The following is a 27,240-nucleotide window of genomic DNA, read 5'->3' as shown; positions in this document are numbered from 1 at the left end:
TGAATCTATGTTTAATGAACGTATAATTATTTAACCTAGTATTGTACAGGCGCCGAGAATAAGTGCTACCACAGGTAGTCGACTATTTTATCTTAAAGACGTTTCAAAATTAAAATTATATAGCAGAATGGTGTTATACTTAATTTACACTCTCTGAACCGATTGTTAGGCGTCCAAAATAATTCACTAGATGTCTAATACTATTGAAACACAGTTGCACGTTATCGTCATGCCGACCTTTAATATTTGGCGCCATACATGCGCCATGAAAATGCTTCTATATTTCATTTATTTGTCAACATAAAAGACATATTAGAATCGAAATAAAATATATCAGGACAATGTTTTATATATGTTAACACTACAAAGGTTATATGCCGCGTGTAATGATTCGTCGGGCGACACGTACCCTTGTGAAAATATTCCACAAGCGTATAACCTCTTCGTATTGTTTAGATACTATTTATTAAGATATGGTTCTGCTATATAAAATACAACACTTTAAGGTACGAGTCTGTTGAGATACAATGAAACAGAAAAGGATTACGTTTTGAAGTCAAATTTGTTACTTTTATCAGATGTTTGAAGACCTCTCATTGCATCATTTTGTAGTTATTTAAAGTCCCATGTTTACTCTGAAATAGCATTATTTTCCTTAGAAAGAAGACCACGAAACATTGTCAGATTGTAGAGCTCCCTAAATGGTACAGAAACAGCATATATTTGGTCTATGTTGACACTTTATCCTTCGCAAAATAATCGCCGCAAAACGCCGTTTAGTATTCTGTGTGGATGACAAAATACTGCCAGTGTTTACATATTTAATCGGCGGGACTTCCCGATGACAGTTCGTAATAACTCGGAAGATCGCATAATTGAATGACGTCATTCGCAAAAAAAATTCAAGATGGAAGCTCTGCACACACCAAAAAAACCCGAAAAACAATTTACTACGAGCGTTTCAACACAAATTGCTTGTCCAAGGAATACGAGAATAGATCCGAGCTTGATGTTGCGCACAGAAATTTACCAACAGAGCCTGGACACAGACGATATCATCAGTGGTTATAATAAAAATACTCACTATAAAAGTCAACTGCCGCAGTGGCCGAGAGATCTAAGGCGCTGGTTTAGAAAACTCTGTTTTAGTCAGGGCCGCGGGTTCGCTCCCTGCTGAGGACAATCTTTTATTTTCTTTTTCTTTTTTTTTTTTATGATTTTTTATTCTTGAGATTATATCGTTAAAAGAATATGAAAATGATTTAAAAATTAAAAAAAAAAAGAATATCTACAGCTGAGAGCGAACCCGCAGCACTGACAAAAACAGTGTCAGCCTTATAGCGCCTTAGCTCTCTCGGCCACCGCGGAAGTTGACTTTTAGAGTGAGTATTTTTATTATAACTACTGATGATAAGTCAAACCCTTATGCGGCATGTTGTTAACTATCATGATGCAACTTACTGACGACATTTTCTTCTGTTTACGAGTGTTTACTAAGTCATCAATATTGGGTACGCACTTTTCATTTGCATAAATTAACGTCCGCGTCACGAAGGCAATCGGTACTTGACGGAAATCGGCTCGGCAAAATAAAAATAAACACAAGTCTGTATGAAACTACCAGAATTGTTAAATAGTGGGTAGTCAAACTATTGTTGCGCAGTTTGAACAGGACTTCTGAAACAATCATGTACACACGATCGGACATTAATTCTATGCACTATGTTTTTTTATTTTATTTTGAGAAATAATGGAACTTCAACACCTTAAAAGAAATGTTAGCTATGAATATAATTTAACACATCACAGGGAACATCAGTCTAATCTGAGGTAAGTCCCGGTCGTCTTTTTACTATCCTACCACTCATCATAGTAATCATTTCCGTCATACTGATTATCATGATCATAATCCCAATCTCCGAGATCCTCATACTTGTCATAATGGTCATCTTCGTCACCGTAAATATCACATTCATTTGCGTGATCATCATAATCATCGTAATCATTGCCCAAGTCATCGTATCTGTCATCTTCATAGTCATCATAGTCACCATAAACGTCATCGTATCTATCCTCGTAGTCATCAAAATCTCCAAAGTCGTCTTCTAATCCATGCGACTGCATGATAACTATAACCTTCTCCTTCACGGTTTCGAATGGCTGATTCTTCACTGTGTCTATTTCGCTCATCAAACCTGGCAGATTGCAAATCGCACCTAGTCGCAACATCGCCTATTATAACATTATGAAAATTATTTCGTTTATGAGTAAAGGATCTAATAAATAGGCTTTAACAGGTATATCAAACATTAACATTATTTGATCGAAGAAGTGTAATATTATAGATATGTTTCGAATGAAGATTTAGACAATTTTTATATAGGAATTTTCAAACATGGTGGTAGTAATTGTTAAATACCTTTTCGTTTATGTCCCATTTTTCTTCAAAATCTTTTTGATCAATGGATGCTTTTTGTAAATGTTGAATCTGAAAATGAACAAAAACACAAGTCATTAAAAGTATCAATTACTTATGATGTAACGTAGAATATACAAACAATTAGACATCGTACATGAAGTCCTTAAACAGAACAAAAAAGAACAAGCGATTTGCCGACAAAATGGAAATAAACAGATTATCCTACAGATACTACACTTAACAAAACTTCTAGCGCAGCCTTTGACTTTTTGGACAACATCTTTGAAGTTATTGAACGTACAGCTCTGAAAATAGACATAATTGTACAAAAGTATGTTTTAATTGTTGAAATTTCAACAAAATCAAAATGTACCATGAAACTATTTGAAAGTAACATACCTCATTTCGTATATTTCGAATTCTAACAATATCTGCAATTTCTTCTACAACAGTATCTGGTATCTTGCTGTTGTCCTTTTCTTTCCACCATTTACATTTTCCATCAAGCCCACAAATATGCTTCAACAAATATACTAGCAAAGTTATATCGAATTTGTCAGAAGTTGGAGGAGCATTCTGTGGAAACAGTAGATCATATTGCTTTTGGTTTATGATTTTCTTATTCTTGCCGTAGTTAATTGTGCCGATGAATTTGTTCAACTGGTGATGGAGTTGTGCTGGCGGAACAGTATGATCAAATCTGGCCTTTAGTACAAAACTTGAAAGCTTTACAACCAACAGATTTAGCCGTATGTAGTTTTGTTCATTTTCCTTATCAACTGTGGGACTGGCTACTGATGCCATCGATATGGTTCTCTTTCTTCATATGTCTGAAAAACTATGACAAAAACATTAATTAAATACAAATAATTTAAAAGCTGTTGCTGTGACACTTTTATTGTACAGAGTTAATGACAAATTGAATCACAGAGCACTATTCGAACCATTATCACCATAAACAAAGCGAAAAGTTTTAAAAAATAACTCTGGTAAGCATGATATTCATTCCAACACATAAATGATGAGAGTATATACTGGAACATAACAAAACAATTTACTGAATAAATATACTAAATGTTATGGCTGCCAGAAATCGATATGGCGTCAGTGCTTAACAATAGCAAACCCGACCATTGAAATATCAAAATAAAGGTTTTCTTGCATTTAACCTAGTGACTTAGTTTTTGTCCAAATTTAACAACATTTGGAACCTGATTTAGATTTCATGAAGATAAATATTTCCGACCAGGTGTTATGTATATTAGATACTAGTAGAACATGTGCCATATGGAGTGATTACAAGGTTTCAGTATGATTTGATCCAGTCAGGCAAACATTCTGACTAAGCTTTATAAAGATCAGGAAAAAAGAAAATATGGAATCTAGAGTGATAACATATATTAGCCTTTTGGCTTATTTGTTTTACCAAAATTGACAAATTATCAACATCGTGACCTAGAGTTTATTATGACAAACATTATGACCAAGTTTCATACATTTTTGTTTTGTATTTTAGATAGAAAATGTAAGAACTACGGTGTTATCAAAGTTAATTGTGCTTTGACCTTGTGACCTGTCTTTGACCACTTTAGAATTCAGAAATAAATGTGAATTTTTAACGACATTCATTCTGACCGGGGCCTGTTTCACAGAACTTTTGCGTACGAAGTTCAAAAGATATTTCGTACGCAAAATATACGAAATGTTTGCGAAGTAGACGGACTGTTTCGTATGAAGTAAGTGTGAATGTGAGTAAAAAACATTTTAGCGTATGCAGATCGAGAATCCGGTGCGATCGGAAAAAAGATTAATGGCGGTATACAACAAACTGTTACGCATTGTCTTAAGGTCACGTTTCATCTGTCCGAGTTTCGCGACTGAACCGGTCTATGACGTCATCGAAATGGCGGCCAGTTTACATAGAAACATTTAATATTGTTATCTTTGTTTTAATCCTTTAATATCTTTGCTAGTATAATAATATTGCAGTAAATAAACACGAAAATGCTATATTATCAAAATACATCTTACCCCACCTACTTTTTTTCAACAGAGGTTTCTTTTGTTGAATATATTAGTTTCATATCCATTTAAATATACGAATATCATGATATTCTAATACTATTACTGTTGTACCTTTTATTTGTGCTTTTTAACAGTCACATATACTGATGGGTTGGTCCTACATTCATATTGCGTTTAACAGTACAATGAGTTTTAAACATCCGCACTTAATTTACTGTAATAATTAGTACTCTTGAAAATAAGCCTCTCCCTTCCTTTAATTCTTACCCTTTGTTCACGATACATGTTTTTTTTAATTTTTGATATAGCCCTGTCAATTTAGATTAATATTTTTCATAGGATCCCAAAAGAAAACTTTATTGAACACTATTTGATGTTTATATTTGTTTGATTAAAAAATGTTAGAGTCACACAGACACAATTTAGGTCATATTGCGGTTACTGAACAATGAGTATTCGACCAATAAACTAGTTTGTTTGGTAAAGCACAGGGTTTCCATGGTAAATGTCATTTTAGCCGAATAAGTCGGCCATTTAAGCCCAGTGTGAGGCAAACAATTTGCGGGAAGGGGAAAACTTTTCATGATGGGTATCACGACTGGATCACCAGATGATGAAATATTTGCCATTGCCTGGTATTTTGATTAACTCTTGAAAGTTCTGAGACAGTTTTTTAATGATCATGGGCTTGAAACCAATAATTTACAACATTGCTGAAGAACGTGCATAACAGTTCTGTCACGGAAACTCTTGCCAGCTCGAAATCACAGTAATGAACGGCGACCTTTCAGAAATTGCTTGGAATATAGAGACAATGATTAAAAATCTACTGTTGCTATCTTTAGATATCTTGTTCTGAAGGGTTCGAACTCGTAGGCTACTTCAGTATATAATCATGTAATAAGTCTATCAGTTCTTTACTTCTTACCGTTAAATGTAAGTAAACCGACTGCAACTTGTAATATATGAAGAAAAATATTTGAGCTAGATTTATTTCGGAAGTTTGCGTTCGCATAATGATTGAGTACATAAGATTATGTGACAAGCTGAGAATGCAACTGTTCATGCCAATGTTCAAATTTTCATTCTCGCTTTCTGCGAAAGGACGAACATAAACCAACGTAGAAAACGTGCTCCGGGATAGGCATTGGCTATCCTGGAAGATCTTGATCACCAACTAATCCATCCTGTAAATTACCAACTCGGAGGGTGTTTATTTCTTTTCCTGAAGAATTTGGTTGCACTGAAAATTTCTTGTATTTTTTATTACACTTCAGTAGTATAGCATATGATAGTTTTGAAGTTTTTAACCTCTAATGACCGCCCCCCTTTATCTCAACGGACCTCTACTGGCTAAATTTTAAAAAAAAACTTATCAAGTATAAAAAAACCCGCAGGTTTTGACAAAGTGAAAAATCATAGGTTTCTACAAACTAAAAACCATTGCTTTACAGCCTCTGCTAAAGTGAAAAACCCGTGGTTTTGAACACGGTAAAAGACAAAATCTAAAATAACATAGAAAGAGAAATAAATGTATACAATGTTCGGTATTTAGCACAATACATTGTATGATGGACAGAGAATATTAGGTTACTGTCTGATAAATTTAAATTTAAAAGGCAAGTTGAAGAAAAAACATTAGGCGAGGCTCTGCTGAGCTTTATATTTGTTAGTAGACGAGTCTAATTTTTTTTCAGACAGTAATCTAATATTCTATTTATACTATCTGCTCAGATAATTGGGGAAAATCGTTGGAAAGAAAAACAGCGTGCAGACTTGATGTCATATATGACGTTTGCAAGTGCAATTTAATTTGTGGATAAAATTGAAAAAATGCGATAACTTTTTTTTTGTCTCTGGATAAAAATCTTTGATATTACCACTTATTTTCTTAGTTAGAACATTTCCAATACAATGATAACGGATTCAGTGAAAAATTCGGAAAAAAAAATGTTTTCAAAATTTCCAGCTGAAGTGCTGTAAAAGTGAAAAAATAGCAATCACTTTTTTTTTCTGGATAAAAACATGATTTGACCACTCATTCTCTAAGTTCAAACATTTCCAATATAATGGCAACGGTTTCAATGCAAAATTTTGATAAAATATGGGATTTCATAAGTTCCCACAAAAGTGATATCTTGACACTGACTAGATAAAGCAAAGTTTATTAGGCAAGCCGATTTTGTGCTATACCTGTTTAAATATTGATTTCCGCATTCCTTACAACATGATAAAGCGACGAATGTAAACTATCTAATTATAGTTTAAAGGAAATCCCCAATCAGTTTATGTAGGTAATTAGCTGGATTTAAAAATATCCAAATTTTTACAGCACTTTTAGAAATGCATAAAGAAAAAAGACTGTTCAATGCATATGAAGGAGTTTAAGCTAAACGGATACAGTGATAAAGCTTAGTGTGCATTTTGTTTTAAATATTTTTTTCTTTAAGAATAATATACAGACTTGACTCAAAAACAAAGTTTGCTGAAAGAACAAAGGTTCTGACTCTATGATTACAGTAAAATTGGCTTGTACTTTAGCTGAAATAACAAATCCAGATAAAAAATTATATCATTATAAAGATACGAAAACATAGAAACATAAATTAAATCTCAACTTGAACAAATATCAAGCGATGAAGTTAAAGCAAATGTAACTGATTAATTAGAAAATGTTATAGATCATTATCTTTTAAAGCGACTAAACCTCACCTTGTGAATTTTATTTTTATTTAAATATCACCGAAAGTCATAATGACACCACTATTTCATATATATACATGAAACTAAATGGTTGAGAAGTTTCTAATTTCCAGTTTTACGAGAACATTTATATAAATATAGAATGAGACGCGAAAGTATTGTATGACACTTTTATCACGTGGGCAGTAAACGAGCCGCGCCATGAGAAAACCAACATATTCGCTTTGCGACCAGCATCGATCCAGATCAGCCTGCAGGATATAAGCTCTCCGCTAATAGTTTCTCTAATTACAATAGGCTTTGAAAGCGAACAGCATGGATCCTGACCAGACTGCGCGGATGGCTAGTCTGGATTCATGCTGGCCGCAAAGCCACTATGTTGGTTTTCTCATGGCGCGGCTCATACGCTTTGCACGCGTTTATTTTAATAGAGCGGATAAGTATCTATAGGTATCGCACACTATTGTGTCGTTTTTGATTAAAAAACAACAACAACAACAACAATAAGTAGCACTCTCGTTAAAAATGAAGATATACGCTAGATATCAATAGATGGCTTGACGGCGCTGTACGTAGGTTGAGTGGATGGATACGTATCCATTTTATAGCGATAGTTTTGACGGGTTCGAACCTTGCATTCGACCGACATTTCGTTGCATTACATACTTTGTGAAAAATTGTTTTTCCCTGGTTTCGAATTTACTCTTTTGTTTCTTATTTTAGTATAAAATCGGTAGTATCTTTAACTAAGTCGATACTGAAATCATGACCGGGCAATGCTTTTATTAAATTGAAATGTAAGCTTGTAAAATTATTAAAACTTACCCGTATAGGTTAAAATATCACAGGAAAACTTGAAAAATATCTAATAATAGAGCAGATAAGTATCTATAGGTATCGCACACTATTGTGTCGTTTTTGATTAAAAACAACAACAACAACAGTAATAGCTCTCTCTTAAAATGTATGGTCGGTAGATATCAATAGATGGTTACGGGCGTGTACTAAGGTGTGAGTATGATAGATACGTATCCATTTTATAGCGATAGTTTTGACGGGTTCGAACCTGCATTCGAGCGACTTTCGTTTGCATTACATACTTTGTGAAAATTGTTTTCACTTGGTTTCGAATTTACTCTTTGTTTCTTATTTAGTATAAAATCGTAGTATTTTAACTAATCGATACTGAAAACATGACGGCATGCTTTTATTAAATTGAAATGTAAGCTTGTAAAGTCTTAAAACTTACCGTATAGGTTAAATATCACAGAAAACTGAAAAAATACTAATAATATGAGCAATAAGTATTATAGGTATCGCACCTATTGTGCTCGTTTTTGATTAAAAAACAACAACAACAACAATAAGTAGCACTCTCGTTAAAAATGAAGATATACACTAGATATTAATAGATGGCTTGACGGCGCTGTACGTAGGTTGAGTGGATGGATACGTATCCATTTTATAGCGATAGTTTTGACGGTTCGAACCTTGCATTCGACCGACATTTTGTTGCATTACATACTTTGTGAAAAATTGTTTTTCCCTGGTTTCGAATTTATTCTTTTGTTTCCTATTTTAGTATAAAATCGGTAGTATCTTTAACTAAGTCGATACTGAAATCATGACCGGGCAATGCTTTTATTAAATTGAAATGTAAGCTTGTAAAATTATTAAAACATACCCGTATAGGATAAAATATCACAGGAAAACTTGAAAAATATAGGACCATATCAGAGGTGGAGTGTATATGTATAACATAATTACGTGTCAGTAGTGATATATGTGTAAGTTAGTGAACAAGTTAAAACTAGATTAACTAACTCGTTTTGTTTTTGTTGATTCGTGTTGAAGAAAAAAAAAATACTGTTTTGAAAACAAAATTTTAACAGGTCTGGGAATCGAACTCCCTACGAAAAATTATTCTACGAATACCGTAACCGCTCGATCAACAAGAAATCACTGACTGTATCGTAAACGTATTGTCTGCAAGTATTGGCCTGGCACTCATTAATCTTCGCCAATGATTTCGGGGATTTTCGTTAGCTTACGCAAAATTTCTATCCTTAAAATAGCCCGCCCGCTTAGCTCAGTAGGTAAGAGCGTTGGTCTACGGATCTCGGGGTCGCGAGTTCGATCCTCGGGCGGAGCGTATGTTCTCCGTGACTATTTGATAAACGACATTGTGTCTGAAATCATTAGTCCTCCACCTCTGATTCATGTGGGGAAGTTGGCAGTTACTTGCGGAGAACAGGTTTGTACTGGTACAGAATCCAGGAATACTGGTTAGGTTAACTGCCCGCCGTTACATGACTGAAATACTGTTGAAAAACGGCGTTAAACCCAAAAACAAACAAACAAACTATCCTTAAAATATCTATACAGGTATTACTGAAATAACGTATATCAAAAAAAAAAAAACAATGACACGATGACGTGGTGGTAAGGTGTCTGACTCCCATGCATGTTACCACGAGTTCAAAATCATCTCAGACCACTTTCTTTAAAAGTTTTATTGTAATTTTATGTTATCGATATTGCTTTAAAACTAATTCTTACAATATTTACATAACAAATTTTACAAATTCTATCTGTTATTTGTAGTATTGATTTTCTTGAATCGTTGTTGACATGTGCATTTTCCTTTTTATCTGAGAAAATTTTACATATTTTTATTCATTTTGTTCCACAACGGTTAACTAGACTCCACGTGTATTTCTTTCAAGTGATTGACCATAAAGTTTAATAGTTTAATCAGTTAAGTGTGGCATTTTTTCTACACCGAGATTGGCAGGTTAACGATTTGTCCGCGCAGCTACTTGCAGATGCGATATAAGTTACATTATAGAGTAGTTTATCATACAACTACTACGCAAATTGCAAAGCGTCTGATATCACTTCCCTGATATTTTGTTTTGATATCAGGTCATTGAACTGATATCAAAATTATGCACCTCCCATATTGATGGACTAATTTTTACATCAGTTTCCTTCCACATCGAATTTTACTACAGAATCCAGTTTTGATGTTGCATGACTTTTTTTTTTAAATTCTGTAATCTCAACTCAACTCCTTATAGAGATGGTTGTCTCCATATTTATCACACAGACAACATCACTTAATAATGTCACTGTGGAACGTTCATCGTGACAGGAAAGGTTTACAATACACTTGACAATTTACTTGTTCTTGATTTATGCCTATAATTAAGGCATCCATTTTTATCAGGACCGTAGGAAGCATTTTCAGATTGGGGCGGGGGCACACATTATGAAAATCAGCTAAAATTGACTCGCTGTCAAAAGAATGCTGAAAGAATTACCATAATCGGTCAAATTATTGCCGCCCCCACCCTGTTCCTACGGCCCTGTTTATTAATTAGTAGCAAAAATGTTTGTGTTGTTATTATTTCTTGGACCAGTGTAAATTTAGTGATTAAACTCAAAGTTTAAAGTATCTCTTACCGAGTCTGGAACTGGAAGTGAAATTTTAAGGGCTTTGGACATGCAGTTGTCTGAGTCAAATGTTTAATAAAGTGGAAAAAAGCATGTTTTGATTTATTCAAGAGGATGATTTGTACACAGATAAGAGTTTATTTCATTGGTATTATATTTTTATAAGAATATGAGAAAGTCAATAAACATTGTCGGAGTTGAAATCAGTATGGCTGCCGTATTGTTCCGTTCAAATTATTCAGGGGCGGATGAATGTTCAAATCCGTAAGATATGAATTTATTAATAATTCTGCTTCAAAGTCAATATTTATGAAATAAAAAATAAGGACATATGTTGTCCAGTCCCTAGGGGTGTTTCGTGTGCAAAAAAGGTCCAGAGCTATTTTATACATCATTGTGTAGGGGAATATCTCAACTTTCAGAAAATCTTGGGTGCATTTGCTGCATCATGGTACGTTTTTAGAAATCCAAGATGGCCACCAAGATGGCCGCCAAAATTTTAGAAATACACTAATTTTCACTTTTGGGCCCTTATCTTATAGAAATACGAATGGATTTTTATTCTGATGTTTTAAAACAATAGGGAACACATTTTGCCACTGATTCAAACCCATTTTTGTCAGTTCTTGAGATATATATCGGAAAAAAATGTGTCGCGCCATGAGAATTTTGGCCCAAATGCGGCGTTACGTCATTCGAGAAAAACCCGATTAAGTTACGTCACAAAAATGTGTGGAGTTCAACACGTTTTCGCGTCAATTAATGCATTTTATCAATTAACACTATATTATTGGGACAATAAACGAATTAAGAGACAATCGTCATTTATCAAGCATATATTGTAACATTTCCGTGTTTTGCCATTTCGTTTCATTATCAAATAACTGACAATTTATCGCCCTTTGTATCAACCATGAAAGGTCGTGAGAAAGGAAACTTTTAAATCGTAATTTGACGATTAATTTAAAAGGGATAATGAATGGTATTGCGCGATTTACAGGTAAGTAGTAATATTTACACAATATGTAGAGTTTTAAAATATTAATTAGATCCATATCGACCGTTTTGTCCGTGTTTTTTTCCTTCAAAATATCCCAGAATTGTCAATTGGGTTCTAATTTTACTTTTGGCTAAAGATATTCAGCTCAGAGACGTTTAGAGGCAAATGTATCATTCGTGGTAGGTCAGTCCTTTGTAGAACAGTTTATATGCTGTTACGGACCTCTGATGGTAATGGGAAATAATCAGAAAATAAAATCAGCGTCAGCCAGAACTCCCGCAGTTTTTCAAAAAAGAAAATTACCCCCCCCCCCCCCGTCTCGGAAACATTTTACCCCGCCCCCCCCCCCTCCCGGAAACATTTTACCCCCCTTCTCCAACTTCCACCAAATACATTTCGTCTCTTTCCCTCTCATTGTCATATGAAATACACCCGTCCCCATCTTGGAAACTGCTTCCACACTACATAAACTAACCCCCCCCCCTCTTCCCCCCTCCCTCGTTTTTTTTAACTGTAAATTACCCCCCTCAGATATCCTCCAAATAAGGGGGGTGGTGGGTCGGGGGGGGGTGTCAGGAAGCTAACTTTTTTCCACAACTGTTTACACTCTTATTTCTGATCAGTGTATCAGTATGCAAGAAGTCACAGCCTTATCCATATTTATGTAGTGACTTACAGTAAAAATTGTATCACATCTTTTGTCAGTTTAAATACATTATTTCTTATTCATGTCATACTCACTTTAATTATAAAAGTACAAAGAATGGTGGTTTGTTTTTATTTTGTATAAAACAGATGCTCAATAGCTTTTCATGTGCATTCAGTTCACTTGACCATGATTGTTGGATTCCTCACTAACTACATAATGTTCTTTACAAGTTAAAAGAACTTGTACAAATTAAATGAATATATTTTTAAACTTTAAAGACATTTTGTTAAGAAAGTCATGCTTCTGGTTGAAACATATACACTCTTAATGTAAATCTTTGTGTTCTGTGTACTGATGTAACTAGCTAGGCCATCTTTATCTCACATTTCAGCTTTTTTAGAAGTGTTTTTAATTTTACAGATCAACTATTGATCAACTACTGAGGAGCATCTGGCATATTGGCATGATGTTGCTATGACCTTAAACAAAAAAAGGAATTCTCAAGTCATGTCTACATACCACATGTTGGAAGAGTTTGTAGGTTTATAATTTTCTTCATTTTTGCAGTTTTTCTATTGTTAAAAAGATAAATACATCTTAAAAATATATACAAAAAATAAATTCCTCTTAAAATATGTACAAGTAAGTTAAATACATTTAATAATATCATAAACATAAATGACCTGATTGTATTAATAACATTTGGAAAGAAATCATTACTAATAGATTCATTCAACAAACATATAAGCATATTAAGAGAGTGGAGAACTATGCATAATGATTGAATATTATCATACATGTATTTTTCCCAAGAAACTGTTGTAGTATTTGAGTATTCATTTAGTTATTCTGAATTAATTGATTCTTTTAAGTGTATGTCAAGTATGTGAGAAGCTTAAGCTAGCTTTTGTATTCTTGAAAATTATAAGATTGATTGGTGGATGGATACTTATTAATGCTTTTATGTAGATTACACAAAAAGACACTTTCATTTAAAAATAAATGCTTCACAGTATTCTATTCTGTAACTTTCTACTTACAGTTACTACTGCAGAATGGCTGAAGGATGAAAGAATTTCCAGAATAATAAAATTCTTTATGAATTTGTGAATGGAAATGAAACCCAAGGACCTAACATATTTGCTGAGCATCAAGTTGAAAGTATGCCAATGGAATAAAGTGCAACTGTCACAGAAGTGCACAAAATAAGGCCATGTTTTCTGCAAAAGTTCATCAAGCTGATTCAAACTACAAATGGGAGTCAAGAAAAAAGTAAAACTAACTGAACTGTCACAGTTCAACTGTGAGAAATGTTTGGTAAAAGTATGGTGTGTTGCCAGAACAGCAGTGAAGTGGTTATAGTAAAAAGTTCTGTTTTAATTGTTTAAGCAATACAGACTATTTTTTAACTTCTCTATGCATAAAGTATCTTAAGTGCTCTTTTTTATTTAAATAATCATACAGTTTCAGGAAATTTGACAATAAATGCTATTTTTATTTTTATAAGAAAATAGTGCCTTGTTGCCATGGTATTAAACATTAATCTGACTATAGATTATTGTAAAACATCTTTCATGTTTATATGTTCTATTTGTCAAAAAATTAATGTAAGGTCATATTCTTTTCTAAGTAATAACTGCATCAACAAAACATTATGTTATCATATGAATCTGCCTTGAACTAGCAAGAGTTGTAACTGTGTTGTGTGTATCAGAAAATTATGTATATCCCAACCTGTGTCACATCAGTTTACATGAAATGAGGTTTTCTTACTTTTGAATATGAAGTAAACAGCTTTCGATGTAAATAGTATTTTGAAAAACACTTTAACATATTCAGTTATTTCAAGAACTTGATAGAAATGGTACTTTTGGTAAGAAAATACATCATTGTTGCCATGGTAACGAGTCACTGATCAGTATGGCATCTGTACTACAACCTTGAGCAAAATCAGTTTATAACATTTCTAATAATTATTTCTTTTTGCATGATTTTCTGTCTAACAGTAACAAAGAAATATGCCAATGAGTTAAGTGTTCTAACAACAAAGTTAATGTCCTAGTTTTGTCATGCTATCTAACTCGATCTTTTTTCTACAAAAGAAAGCCATAAGATTTTTTGCTAAAAAACTGTTATCTTTAAACACTGTACACTAGAAAATGTTGACGGTATATTAACTACACTTTCTAAATGTTAAATTTGGCTGGATTTATCAAGGAACTATTAAAATTGGATTTAACAACTGTTTTGCCATGGAAACGATTTTTAGGGGAAAATAATTTGTGCTAATATGAAAGAAAGAAACAGAACAAAATAAATTTAATAAACTGCATGTTGCGTTTGATATTTCGTTATGTATTTTCTTTTCATATTATTTTAAGAAGGAGTTTGCATTAAGATATTCTACCTCTATTTTGATTCAGTTAGACGAAAATATGGTGTCCGAAAAGCGGTAATTTCTCCATAATAATGGCTGATTTCTGCTGTCAAATTGCAAATTTTTACTTTGAACATGACAATCTGTCAGATTAGCTGAAAACCCCATTTTCGACCAAAATCGCATTTGGGCCAAAAATCTCATGTCCTGACACAAATATTGAAAATATTGTGAAATTTTCACAAAAATAGCCAAAAAAATGGATATGGTTGTAAATTTTCATTTGTCTTATTTAAAGATTCGATGATAGTGACCAATTTTAGTGATTTGTTAAATTCGACAACATTTTTCATTACCTTGATACCATTTGTCTTGTATAATGACACCTCATTGTTAGCCTATGGCTAAAATAAGTGGGTGGGGAAAATTGAAGTCTTGCTAGGAATACATTTATTGAAATGTATGAATTTTTAATGATGGTTTTTTTTTTGTTTCCTCAGTAATATAAAAACGATGTTTACGATGTATTATTGTTACTTACAAATGCGGAGATAAAAATACTATATTTCGTTAAAAATAATTGGTCAGTTGTGGTCGTTGCCATGGTTACAGCAGTAAAATAACGAAACTACTATTAGAACTGTCCAGGTGAGTTTGGTTTCATGAGAAAGTCAAGAATACTTTATATACTATTGTCTAAATGACAAAAGATCGAAAAACTTTAAGATTCATTGTAGCGATACCGCGAAAGCTCATTTATAAGTGTATAGGCACTCGGACAAACAAAATTTCGGATAACATTTAAATGTATGTTGAAAGTTTATGGACATTTATGTGATATTTATTACACCCTTAGATAGCATTTTGCTGAAATGATATGTATATAATGTCATAGCTGCCATATTAAATTATATAAAATATAGTGCCGCATAAATAGTTTTGGGGTATATGTTTTATATGTCTTTTCAGTAGAAATATATAATGCAGATGTTGTTTGAAAAAGTATACCATAAAAACATAACTTCTATACTTTCATACCAACATTGTAAGAATAATTATAAAAACGGCCTTAATATTACAGAGGACGGGGTAAATTTCGCTTAAATTTCAGTAATAAAACCTTTAAATGATTTCTGAGAAGCACCAAAGTTGAATTTCTCTTATATTTGTTCACAATTATGTACATTTAACATACCAATATGACGGTGTGATAGGTTTATATTCTCAACTGATTGTGACAACCTTATACCATTGCAACTTTGTTAAACAAATACGTAAGGTTCTATATTATATATGTTACTGGTGGCTAAATAATACAGATATGTTGTGTGTTTAATTTCTTAATACATGTGTGTGACAGAAAAGGCCGTACCGGCGACAGTAACCATCAGAACAAATCAACACCCTTTACAATATTTACAAATTTATTTACAAAAGATGATTATTTACAATGAATAGATGATATGAAAAAAAATAACAAAAACAAAAAAAAAAAAAAAACTGATTATAAGAAAAAAAAAAAAGAAAGTTCAGTATCTCTAGATACAAAAGTTCTTATACTTCCATTCTAATCTGACGTGACACAGGTCTTTAATGTAATTGTGAACTTTAAGTAGCACAAACAAAACAGATTTCTAAATTCAGTCCCTTTAAACCGTGAATACGTTGATTCCGTGTTGGCTCCCTATGGTGGTAGGTGATTGCATCCCTGAGCTGACTTCAGAGGATAACAAAAATCATCGTCTTTGCGGTTTACGGCACAACCATGGGACGAAAGCTCTGCGCTGGGAATATCACATCCAGGCGAGTGAAGACAAGTGAACCTCGGGCATTGTACTTCCGGGTTATGACATCACCAGGAAAAATCGTCTGGCGGAAGAAGCTAAAATATATAACATATGGTAAGCACCATAGCAAAACAAATAAATCAGGGCATAAAACTGCTCCTTTGGGTACACCATACCTCCGTAGGCTCCCATAAATAATACGTGCTACTTATACAAAATATATGTGCTACTAAGTTCAAACGTCACATGATTAAAATACGTCACTTATTACTTCCATTATTACCAAAATTAATTACTTACTTAAAAGACTAAAGTTAAAGTATGAAAAAGATATGAAAAGTATATGATGAAACATTATAGATACGGACATGATAAACTGCAGCCATTATTTACAACTACAAATTAACAAAATTCAATGTAAATCAAACGTTATATGATAGTTGGCATCCATATAATATCTAATGCCATACACTACAACGGACATTTATTAGATGTGCTATAGACTGGCACACAATTACAAATTACAATAATATATACATGGTACTAGACTTGCCATATAGAGTTATACATAACAATACAGTGCAGTGATGGCGTTCCATAACAACGAAATGTTTGACATAAGTTTTTGAAACAGTGCTTTACAATTATCACGATACAAATTTCAGTACAAATTTTACATCTTATATAAACGAAACGTTTAGACTCCTCTTTCGAAATAATTTACAAAAGTCTGAAAAATTTAATAAATTATCCTAACATACCGAAACTAGCTAAAATCACATGCCGAAAAGTAAATGTTACAGAATTCTGTAGAATGAACAAAAATTTACCAAATAAAAATCGTAATGCAAAAATCATACAAAAATCTAACAAATAAATTTCTTACCTCGATCGAGCATAAATTTCTAGCAAGAAAATAATTCAGACATAGATTCGTCTATAAAGTCGTAAGGTGGTGTGCGCAAGGCATATCTAGTCCAGTCTATTTAAAGGATAATGTCCCGCCAAATACTAAATTTCATGGGATTCACGGCTAAGCCGTGGACTCCGACTATTGTCATTTTCACGGGATTCACGATATAGCCGGGGAATCTAACTACTTTGGCGCGAATTTAAATTGACAATTTGAGGCCCATTATAGTGGTTTTGGGGATAAAAACACGAATTACTGAAGTTTATAAAATATCAACTTTCTTATTACTGAACAGAATTTAATGAAATTTACATGGAAATTTAAGTTATGAAATACAGAAAAACATGAGAGGTATTTTATGCGTGAAATCTGACATTTACCTCAATAACTCAAAAATTTACAAAAAGATGATGCAATACCTGCATTTACACTACAGATAAAATAAGGCCCGTATGTCAATTTGTGACAATGTGTAATTTGTGAATGAATTAGAATTCATGTGAAATATGCTGAATGTATGACATTGTCACTATACAAAACTTTTACCTGTATAAAACTGTAACCCGCAACCACGAATTTTCTTCAGGAACATTTTTTGGTTTTGTAAGAACTTACTACAGTGCAATGAACTTTTGTAGCAATGTATCAGTCGTAGTATTCATGCAAGCCTGTGAATAATGTTAGTATTTTAAATATGTAATGTTATGATGTACAAAACTGATATTGTATTGTACATGATAGTCATGGACATGGTAGTACGTATATATTGCTAAAAAATTTGTGTAATACATCATGATTATGTGATCATGTGTTGAAGTTTATATGCACAACAGATGTTTTAAACGCCCAATAAATGCAGTAAATTGAAAATAGAATTTCTGAACTTGTTTGCGTCTCAAAAATCATTCAAATCGATTTTATTACTAAATTATAAGCGATATTTACCCCGGACTCTTAATATTATGGCAGTTTTTATAATTATTCTTACAATGCTGGTATGAAAATATAGAAGTAATGTTTTAGGGTATACTTTTTCAAACATAATAACATTTGCATTATGTACTTCTACTGAAAAGACATATAAAACATATACCCCAAAACTATTTATGCGACACTATAGTTTATATAATTTAATATGGCAGATATGACATTATACATATCATTTTAGCAAAATGCTATCTATGGGGGTAGTAAATATATAAGTGTCCAAATTTTTTTTGTTCGAGTGCCTATACACTTATAAATGAGCTTTCGCGGTATCGCTACAATGAATCTTAAAGTTTTTCGATCTTTTGTCATTTAGACAATAGTATATAAAGTATTCTTAACTTTCTCATGAAACCAAACTCACCTGAACAGTTCTAACTGTACTTTCGTTATTTAACTGCTGTAACCATGGCAACGACCACAACTAATATAGTATTTTTACTCCACATTTGTAAGTAACAATAAAAACATCGTAAACATCGTTTTTATATTACTGAGGAAACAAAAAACATCATTGAAAATTCATACATTTCAATAAATGTATTCCTAGCAAAACTTCAATTTACCCCACCCACTTATTTTAGCCATAGGCTAACAATGAGGTGTCATTATACAGGACAAATGGTATCAAGGTAATGAAAAATGTTGTCGAATTTAACAAATCACTAAAATTGGTCACTATCATCGAACCTTTAAATAAGACAAATGAAAATTTACAACCATATCTATTTTTTGGCTATTTTTGTGAAAATTTCACGATATTTTCAATATTTTTTCCGATATATATCTCAAGAACTGACAAAAATGGGTTTAAATCAGTGGCAAAATGTGTTCTCTATTGTTTTAGAACATCAAAATAAAAATCCATTCGTATTTCTATAAGATAAGGACCCAAAAGTGAAAATTAGTGTATTTCTAAAATTTTGGCGGCCATCTTGGCGGCCATCTTGGATTTCTAAAAACGTACCATGATGCGGCAAATGCACCCAAGATTTTCTGAAAGTTGAGATATTCCCCTATACATTGATGTATAAATCAGCTCTGGACCTTTTTTGCACACGAAACACCCCTAGGGACTGGAGTAATATAGGTAGGTTGTATGAGTTTCATGATAAATAGAATAACATACAACTGTCTTTTGATAAATGCTCGGCAGATATGGGCGGAATGGGCTTGGTTCTCTCACCCCTTCCAGCCCATATCAACCTCGACCTGATAACATTGATATCAAAAGACAGTAGCCTGTTTAATATTTTCTATTTATATGTTATAGTTATATCGCTACATCGCTATCAAGCAATAATTTACGCAACAATATGGAATATTCATAAATGCAAGGTCAATACTAAGGATAATAGTGTGCTTACTTCATTTTATATTATTGTTTAATTTAGTTACATTTTTAAAACGCCATTACACTACGCGATACCTATACTTGCACGCTCTATTGATTATCATGTTCTCAATGTCACCTGATGTTTTCAAGGTGCTCGCTGCTGAAGGCCGGGGATTCCGTTTAATTATAAACCGGAAAACCCTTATCAGTTATGGTAGACGAATGTTTTTATTTTTGATTTATTAGGAAAACAACAATTTGGGACAGATTTCGATGAAAAATACATTGTTAGAACATTAAATATGCCACATAAAGGTCAATATAGGTAAAAGTTTGATTTTATAAATTCTCACACCACGATGTGTGCGTTAGTCGCTTTAAATAAAGAACTATTTGAATGGGGTTGTGGTTGTTTAATACCAGAACAAGAAACTTCAAACAGGATAATGTGATTGTCACAAACAGATAAAAAATGTTACGAAACAATTCTAAAATGTTACTATTGCAACAGAGTGTGGAACAACAAATGAAAAATCATATAGAAACACTTGTGCAGTATCCAAAGACCTTGGAATAAATTCAAGGTTAATCAAAATGTGCTTCAAAGGTAGAAATCGAGTAAAAATTAATGTGGAATATCAAAAATTGATGGAAAACGATATAATTTTAGATATTTTGATTTAGTTTTGCTTAGAAATTTATATACATTGCCTGCGAGAGAAATTGAGTCAAAAAGTTTCAAAAAAAACAAAAAAAAACATAGAAAAACTTAACTATACTGGGGTTAAATTTCCTGTAACATGAAATCAAATACCATGAAGAAAATTCAGAATAATATTTCATTTAATATATTTGGTTATGAAATTAATAACATTTTTTCCATTGTATGTTTCAAAATTTCATTATGAATAACATTGTGATATGTTATTGAGTAATGAAGATAAAATAAACCATATGTTTGGATTAAATGATTTAATAGATTAATGTTTAACAAAACACCAAAATAGAAGCATTTCTGTAAATCATGCTCACAATGTTTTTCTCCAGAAAGAGTATCAAATAAACATATTCCAAATTGTTAGAATATTATATGAAATGGTGTTCAAGCTGTAAGAATGCCAAATGTTGGAAGTAAGGTACCTTTTAAAATTTATCAGAAACAATTAATGTAATTTATACTGACTTTGAATGTATAAATAAGAAAATATTAACTGCTTTACCATCATCTAATGGTTCATTTACTGAGCAATATCAAAACATACTGATTGTGGTTACGGCTACAAAGTTGTTTGTTTTTATGATGATAAATATACTAAACCAGCTCACGTTTATAGAGGTCCTTATGCAGTTTATCAATTTTTCCAGGAAGTACTAAAAGAAGAAAAGTGTTGTAAGAAAATAATTAAAGAACAATTTAATGAAGAATTAATCATGTCTGTTGAAGATGAGACTTTATTTGAAAAACAAACATCTTGCCATATTTGTGGAGAAAAAAACCAACAAAACACGAGAAGTAAGAGTAAGAGGTCATTCTCATATTTCAGGAAAATTTAGGGGTAATGCACATTCAAAATGTAATATTAATTTCAGACTAACAAAGAAAATTCCTGTTGTTTTTCACAATTTAAGAGGTTATGACAGTCATTTTATAATGCAACAAATATGGAAATTTGAAAAGAAAATTAATGTTATTCCTAACAATATGGAGAAATATAAGGCTTTTATGATAAGTGATTTGGTGTTTATTGACAAATACAGAATTTTACTTTATTACCTATTTTCTCCAGCGGTATCTTCTGTTGTAGCTGTTAAATACAAAGGAGGTTTTCTTTTTGTTTATCTTTTTATTTTATTTACTTTTTCATGTATATTATTAAATATTCCCATTATATTAATTGACTAGATAGAATCTGACATAACTTCCTGGTCCAATGGTAAATTCCGCATATATTGTTCATTGGGGTGGGTGTTGGGGTGTAGCATTGATTGGCATAATAAAGAAAGGTATTTCCCGTTTTAATTCAACTTTAACCGTTACTCTTTGTGATAGCTGCTTATCTTCAAATCAGATTTCTTTTCTAGTTCTTCCATTGCATCAGACAGAGCTTTCATTTCTTTTCAATTGTGCCTTGTAACTGAACTATTACTTTTTCATTGGTTTTTATTTTTTTTGTTAATTCTTCAATAGTCTTTACTTCTGCTTCAAGTGTCTGTTTATTACCTTTTATGTCTTCGAGGTTGTAGTCATTAACTAAATTTTGAATTTTTGAAAACACAAACCGACTTGAAACAACATCACTGAGTTTATCGGGGTTTCCGAGATTAATTATTTCATAACCACCGATGTCTAACGACTTGTACATTTTATTGTCAAATTCTTTGTATCTGTGGAGATAAGACTCCAATTCTCTTTTAACAGACTTTAATTTTTTTCTGGCAGCATATCCACTTGTTAATATCAAATTTAGTTCTAGAGACAGTCATCAGATATTAACTTTTAGTATTATTACATATTTCCATTTATATAATTAAATGCAATAAAGTAAGTTAATTTACAACTTACAATAAAAATTTCTAGCAATTAATGTTCTTGGCTTATCTAAATAAAGAAAGTCTTATTGCTTTTTTGTTGCTTCTTTGTATTTTTCTTTATCAATATTTTGTTCTCTTGCTACTATATCATTTTCATTTTAACTAGAACATTCAAAAAAAATATAATGAGAACAATTAAGTCTTATACCTTTTGGAGTTTTTTAATTTGAATGGGTAAGATAGGTAACTTAACATTCTTTATGTCGACTTAGTAATATTGTTTTGATTGACTTTACAAACATACTCATCAAAATTAACCACTTTTTGAGTACCATCATTTTCGATGTCATCCAAGTCAATTACTGAATTATTTGAAGCTTGATAATTCTCTTGCTTTAAATTTTAAGCATATAGGTAAATTTTGTCATAATAAATTGGAGGCTTCTAAAGCATGTGAATAAATACATTTGTTTTACCTGAACCGCTGCTTCCACAGATAAGCATTCTAAAACATGAATTTGGCATATATAGTTGTTTAAAATTGTTAAGTTTATCATCCTGTTTGTTTTCATAGTTGGGAATTTCCATATATTTACATAAAACATTATCTTTCATTTATTTAACTTTATCTTAAAGTACCTCACGTTATTATATCGAAATCTTTGGTATGGTATACTAAGTATTTTATCGGTGGTCGACATAAAGAATGTTAAGTTATCTATCTTACTCATTCAAATTTCAAACATTTTGAAACACCTCAGCAGGTATTAAACAATACTATTTTAAGCAAATGCTTAGAAGGGTTAAAATATTTTCAAATTTCTGAAAGAATTATAAATGCTCCGCAGACATTGTTTCACTTCCTGTCAATTTTGTAGCTAAAATAATGAGGGGTTTTACAGAATATTCCGCCGTATGAGAATGATCAAAGAAGAAAATAACAGATAAATATCAATGCATTTGTTATGTTACAAACCGAAATCTAAAGTAGATACAGTTATAATTGTTATACTATTAGTATACTTATTATTATTCTACATGTTTGAGTCTAATTTTGTAGGAGGAGAAAAGTTTACTCATTCAGACAGATTCGTGTGCAAAATTTTATTATACTGAAGTAAATTAATATGAAATTAGAAAATAACAATAATATCAACTTTCGAATTAACATTGAACAGGAAGACAAAACAATATGGCACACGTTCTAAATTGACATTCACAAGTACTAGTAGTTTAAACGTCTCTCTCAACATCGTAAAGAAAGTATAGATAATCGCCATAGCAAGTTTACTTTACGAAAATTAAATGTTAAAATAATATTCGTCTAAAATTTTACCTGCAAGTAAGAGCTATTATCCTAAATGCAAAACTGATGTCAATTCGGTATAACTTGATTTTTCGAAAATGCACACGATTAGATAATGTTTAACAAACGTCGTAATCTTTATGTCATTTATAACCTACCGTCGTCATGCTATATGAAAACATATTGAAAAAGATATTGGTAACTATCTTCAACTAAATATTTTGTGATTCAGACTGAATACACTTATTGAATGAAATCACATGCATAAATAGTTTTATGCATGTATACATAAAACAAAAAATATACAAGCCAGTGTAGCTAATGGATGTTTAGATGGGATCTAGACAGACAATACAAAAACACCAAATTTTCAGTAAAACTAGATCAAAGTAAAACTAAAAATATAAGAACAGGTCACAGACTTTTTGCTTTTTAGCATATTTCAAAATGACCTCAAAAACATTTCAGGTTTGACCATTTATACCTGGAACCTGGAATTTGTTGACTTCAGTTCTGCGGAATAGTTTCGATCGTTATGAAAAAAAAAATCACCAGGTCATGTGTAATTGGATTGAAATATTTGGTATAGTTTGACTTTCCAACTAAGTGAATGATGCCTATACATCTTCTTACTGTAAATGTACTAATTATATAAACTGGTAAACAAATCTAGGCATGGTTATAGGAAATTATGTTACTACATGAACCTTATTTACAAATGACCGATATATCATCTATAAGATATCATTATAATAGTTATCTGCTGGGTTTTTACATTGTAAAATGTCGAGATGAGTAATGAAGAAAAGCGCTATATCACATGAAATATGTGAATGATGATGCAGTATGATATATATAGATTCAACAATTGTTCTTACTCTACACTTTATTATTTCTAACTCCAAAATATGGACATATTTAAAGAAATCTTGGACACACCATTCAACATGTTCAATTATCAGTTAAATTAAGTAAAACAATCGGGTGCAAATTCATTGAACCGTGACAGTTGACATAAGGTAACCTAAAACTAAAAAGTTACAAAATGAGTGCAACTTTATGCTTGCTGATTGTTGCAGATTCTGTTCCAAAAGTGTGCATTAGAAAATTAATAAGATTTGCTTAGCGGCGCTATATAAATCCACGAAAGAAAACTACATATTTCTCGATGTAAAACTAATCATCTTTTCATTGTGTATTCATTTAGATTGAAAAATCGTACGTATTTTGTTTGTAGGCTGAGTGAATTCTAAAACAAATCAACGCTAATGTATATTTTGACGCCATGTTATAAAATGTGGTGTCATTAGTGACGTCAGATACGTGATATAAAATTACACGTTGATATTGAAAATGATGACGGATGTTTCATCTAAACGGAGAAGGTAAGTCAGTATACAGTAATTAGAATTTCTTGAATTCGACAATGGTAAAGAGTACTGCTGCCATTTGGGATTGGTGACTTTCGATTTAAGGGTTACTTTTTTACAATTGTTACGCATAAATGATACTTCTTATACTTTTTATTATAAGAAAATAATCATTAAATATTGCGTACAATTTTAATTCATATGTCATTGTCAAAATCTGGCAAAGATAAAAAACAGGAATTACAAAAATTGCTGAGTATGTATTTATGTATAAACCTAAACGTTCAAGTTTTGAAAAAGTCAACACAGATCGGCGGTCATGATTGTTTATGTTTACAAAAGGAAAATCAGTTACATAAAATTATTTACTATGCATTTCTTTTAAAATCTTTATATACCTATATTTATCTTTATTTATTTGATAAATAAATGAATGCTTGAATCGATTTTCCTAGCTCAGTGTAGACGGTATGGTCTGAAATCTTACCTGAGGTAACAAGCCGGACGAAACAGTAACGGTCATCCATCCATCTAGTTCAGCTCATTTGCGAAAGAAGTAAACGGTAATGAGATACTTTTCTTGCCACCATTAGTTTTGTCTTGTCGCATCCCTTAAAAATACACATATGTTTTGGTTAAGTCATTTGCATATAGGTCGAGACATATCGCGGAATGTGTGCATTTTTGGCGATTTATGCCTCAAAATTTAGTGTCCTAAAAGCGGAGATTTACTCGTTTTTATCAATACAACAACGGAATATGCATGCTTAAAATGGCACATGATGAAGTGTTAAGTATATGCAATATATTTGCTCTACATTTCTCTGTTATTTCTCAAAAATATATATATTATGATTTTTTTTCACACTGGTACATGTATCGACGCAGATTTGTGGAATTTTCGATTTAGAATTTACTGTCTCCTTCCCCCTTAATGTTAAACATAAATTTAGATGAAGCGTGTAGATATTGTATTTCTTTTATTATAAACCAATCTACTTATAGATGCAGTGTATGCCTTATCATGTTATCAAAATTAATGATTATGTATAACTGAGCTGAGCTATATTTCAACATAAGTCAACTAAAACTCTTAAATTAAAAAGTTTCTACTGATGTTTTCCCAAGCTTACTATAACCACAGGCACGAGTATCGGACCTGGGTCAAAAAATATGACCAGATCGATAAAAATCCTTGTTTTCATCCTAATGTGTCGAAAATTAAAAATATACAGTAAAATATGAGCCCCCTTCAAAAGATTCGAGCCTGCGAGCAATGGGTTCACTTCCCGGTCCGTTGTGAAATAAATTCTCGAGACAATTAAACAAACTAAAAGTCACTATTTCACGTGTACATTTAGCTACAAAATGAGACCGACCCCAAGTCTCTAGACCTCTCCGTTCATGAAATATCTACCAGAAAACGAGTGACTTTCTGCTGCAAGTTCCAGGTAGATAGAAATGTGGCACAACGAAACGGTACGAAATCAGGGACTAAATATATATTTTTCAGGTTAGCACGGGTCAAATTCACTTGCCATTAAGAACAAGTATTACTAAATATGTAGTCAGTAGCATCTGATACTCGCGAGATTTACTTTATTATTTTTCCGTCGGTCTTTCAATTGCAATATCCGCCATTGAAACCGATATGATAATATCCAAGTAATTTTGTGCGAAACGTTGCGGTTCTATTGGAGGTGTGTCGGTATTGGCCAATCAGAAATTGCGTTTAAAAATACCTAAGGAATTCCGTGCAATGGCGTAGCATTCAATTGAAAGACCGTGAAGAAATTTGAATCGCCAATATCGCGTGTTTGAGATGCTACTTACGATTGTGAGTGGCCGTAGTTTATGTATTTAGTTATATTTTTAAGTACCTTTTAGTGAATTTGACCCGTGCTAGGCTGACAAACATATTTAATTTCGTGATTTCGTACCGATTCGTTGTGCCGCATTTTTATCTACCAGGGACTTTCAGCAGAAGGGCAATCGTTTCCTGATATATATTTCATGAACGGGAAGGGCTAGAGACTTGAGGTCGGTCTCATTTTTTTAGCTGAATGTACACGTAAAATAGTGATAGGTAGTTTGTTTTATTGTCTAGAGAATTTATTTCACAACGGCCCGGGAAGTGAACCCATTGCTCGCAGGCTCGAATCCTGAGATTCTGACCTTCAGTAGACATATATGTATATTTTGAAGGGGTATCATATTTCACTACATATTTTTCATTTTTGATTCAGTCTGGTCATATATTTTGTCCCAGGTCCGATACTAGTGCCTGTGACTATAACATGTCTGTCTTACACAGATTTTCAAATGATTTTTGACGCCATTTTTATGTAAGTCATAAACAAAAAGTTGATTCAAATTTTAC

At 32.2% G+C, this 27,240-nt stretch overlaps 1 protein-coding gene and 1 long non-coding RNA gene across 4 annotated transcripts; one reads left to right on the top strand and one right to left on the bottom strand.

Annotated features, from left to right (window-relative positions):
* On the bottom strand, positions 1–23,646 carry LOC123523397 (coiled-coil domain-containing protein 1-like). Of its 3 annotated transcripts, none has more exons than XM_045301081.2 (4): positions 23,521–23,646; positions 2,819–3,257; positions 2,420–2,488; positions 1–2,232 (listed from the first exon to the last, which is right to left on the bottom strand). In XM_045301081.2, the coding sequence occupies exons 2-4, from the start codon at positions 3,221–3,223 to the stop codon at positions 1,858–1,860; spliced, it is 849 nt and encodes a 282-aa protein (XP_045157016.2). In that variant the 5' UTR covers positions 3,224–3,257; positions 23,521–23,646; the 3' UTR covers positions 1–1,857. The 3 variants fall into 3 exon arrangements, with proteins under 3 accessions (XP_045157016.2, XP_053395017.1, XP_045157015.2); XM_053539042.1 differs by lacking the exon at positions 23,521–23,646 and adding an exon at positions 7,973–8,026; XM_045301080.2 differs by lacking the exon at positions 23,521–23,646 and adding an exon at positions 7,157–7,303.
* On the top strand, positions 11,513–14,584 carry LOC128555735 (uncharacterized). Its single transcript, XR_008370311.1, has 3 exons — positions 11,513–11,603; positions 12,673–12,789; positions 13,307–14,584. It is a non-coding gene; the product is annotated as an uncharacterized LOC128555735 (long non-coding RNA).
* Positions 23,647–27,240: the final 3,594 nt, after the last annotated feature.

The sequence above is a fragment of the Mercenaria mercenaria genome, chromosome 3 (genome assembly GCF_021730395.1).
Source record: "Mercenaria mercenaria strain notata chromosome 3, MADL_Memer_1, whole genome shotgun sequence".
Classification (NCBI taxonomy): domain Eukaryota; kingdom Metazoa; phylum Mollusca; class Bivalvia; order Venerida; family Veneridae; genus Mercenaria; species Mercenaria mercenaria.
The sequence above is the reverse complement of the archived record's forward strand: the minus strand, read 5'-3'. Positions and strand labels throughout refer to the sequence as shown.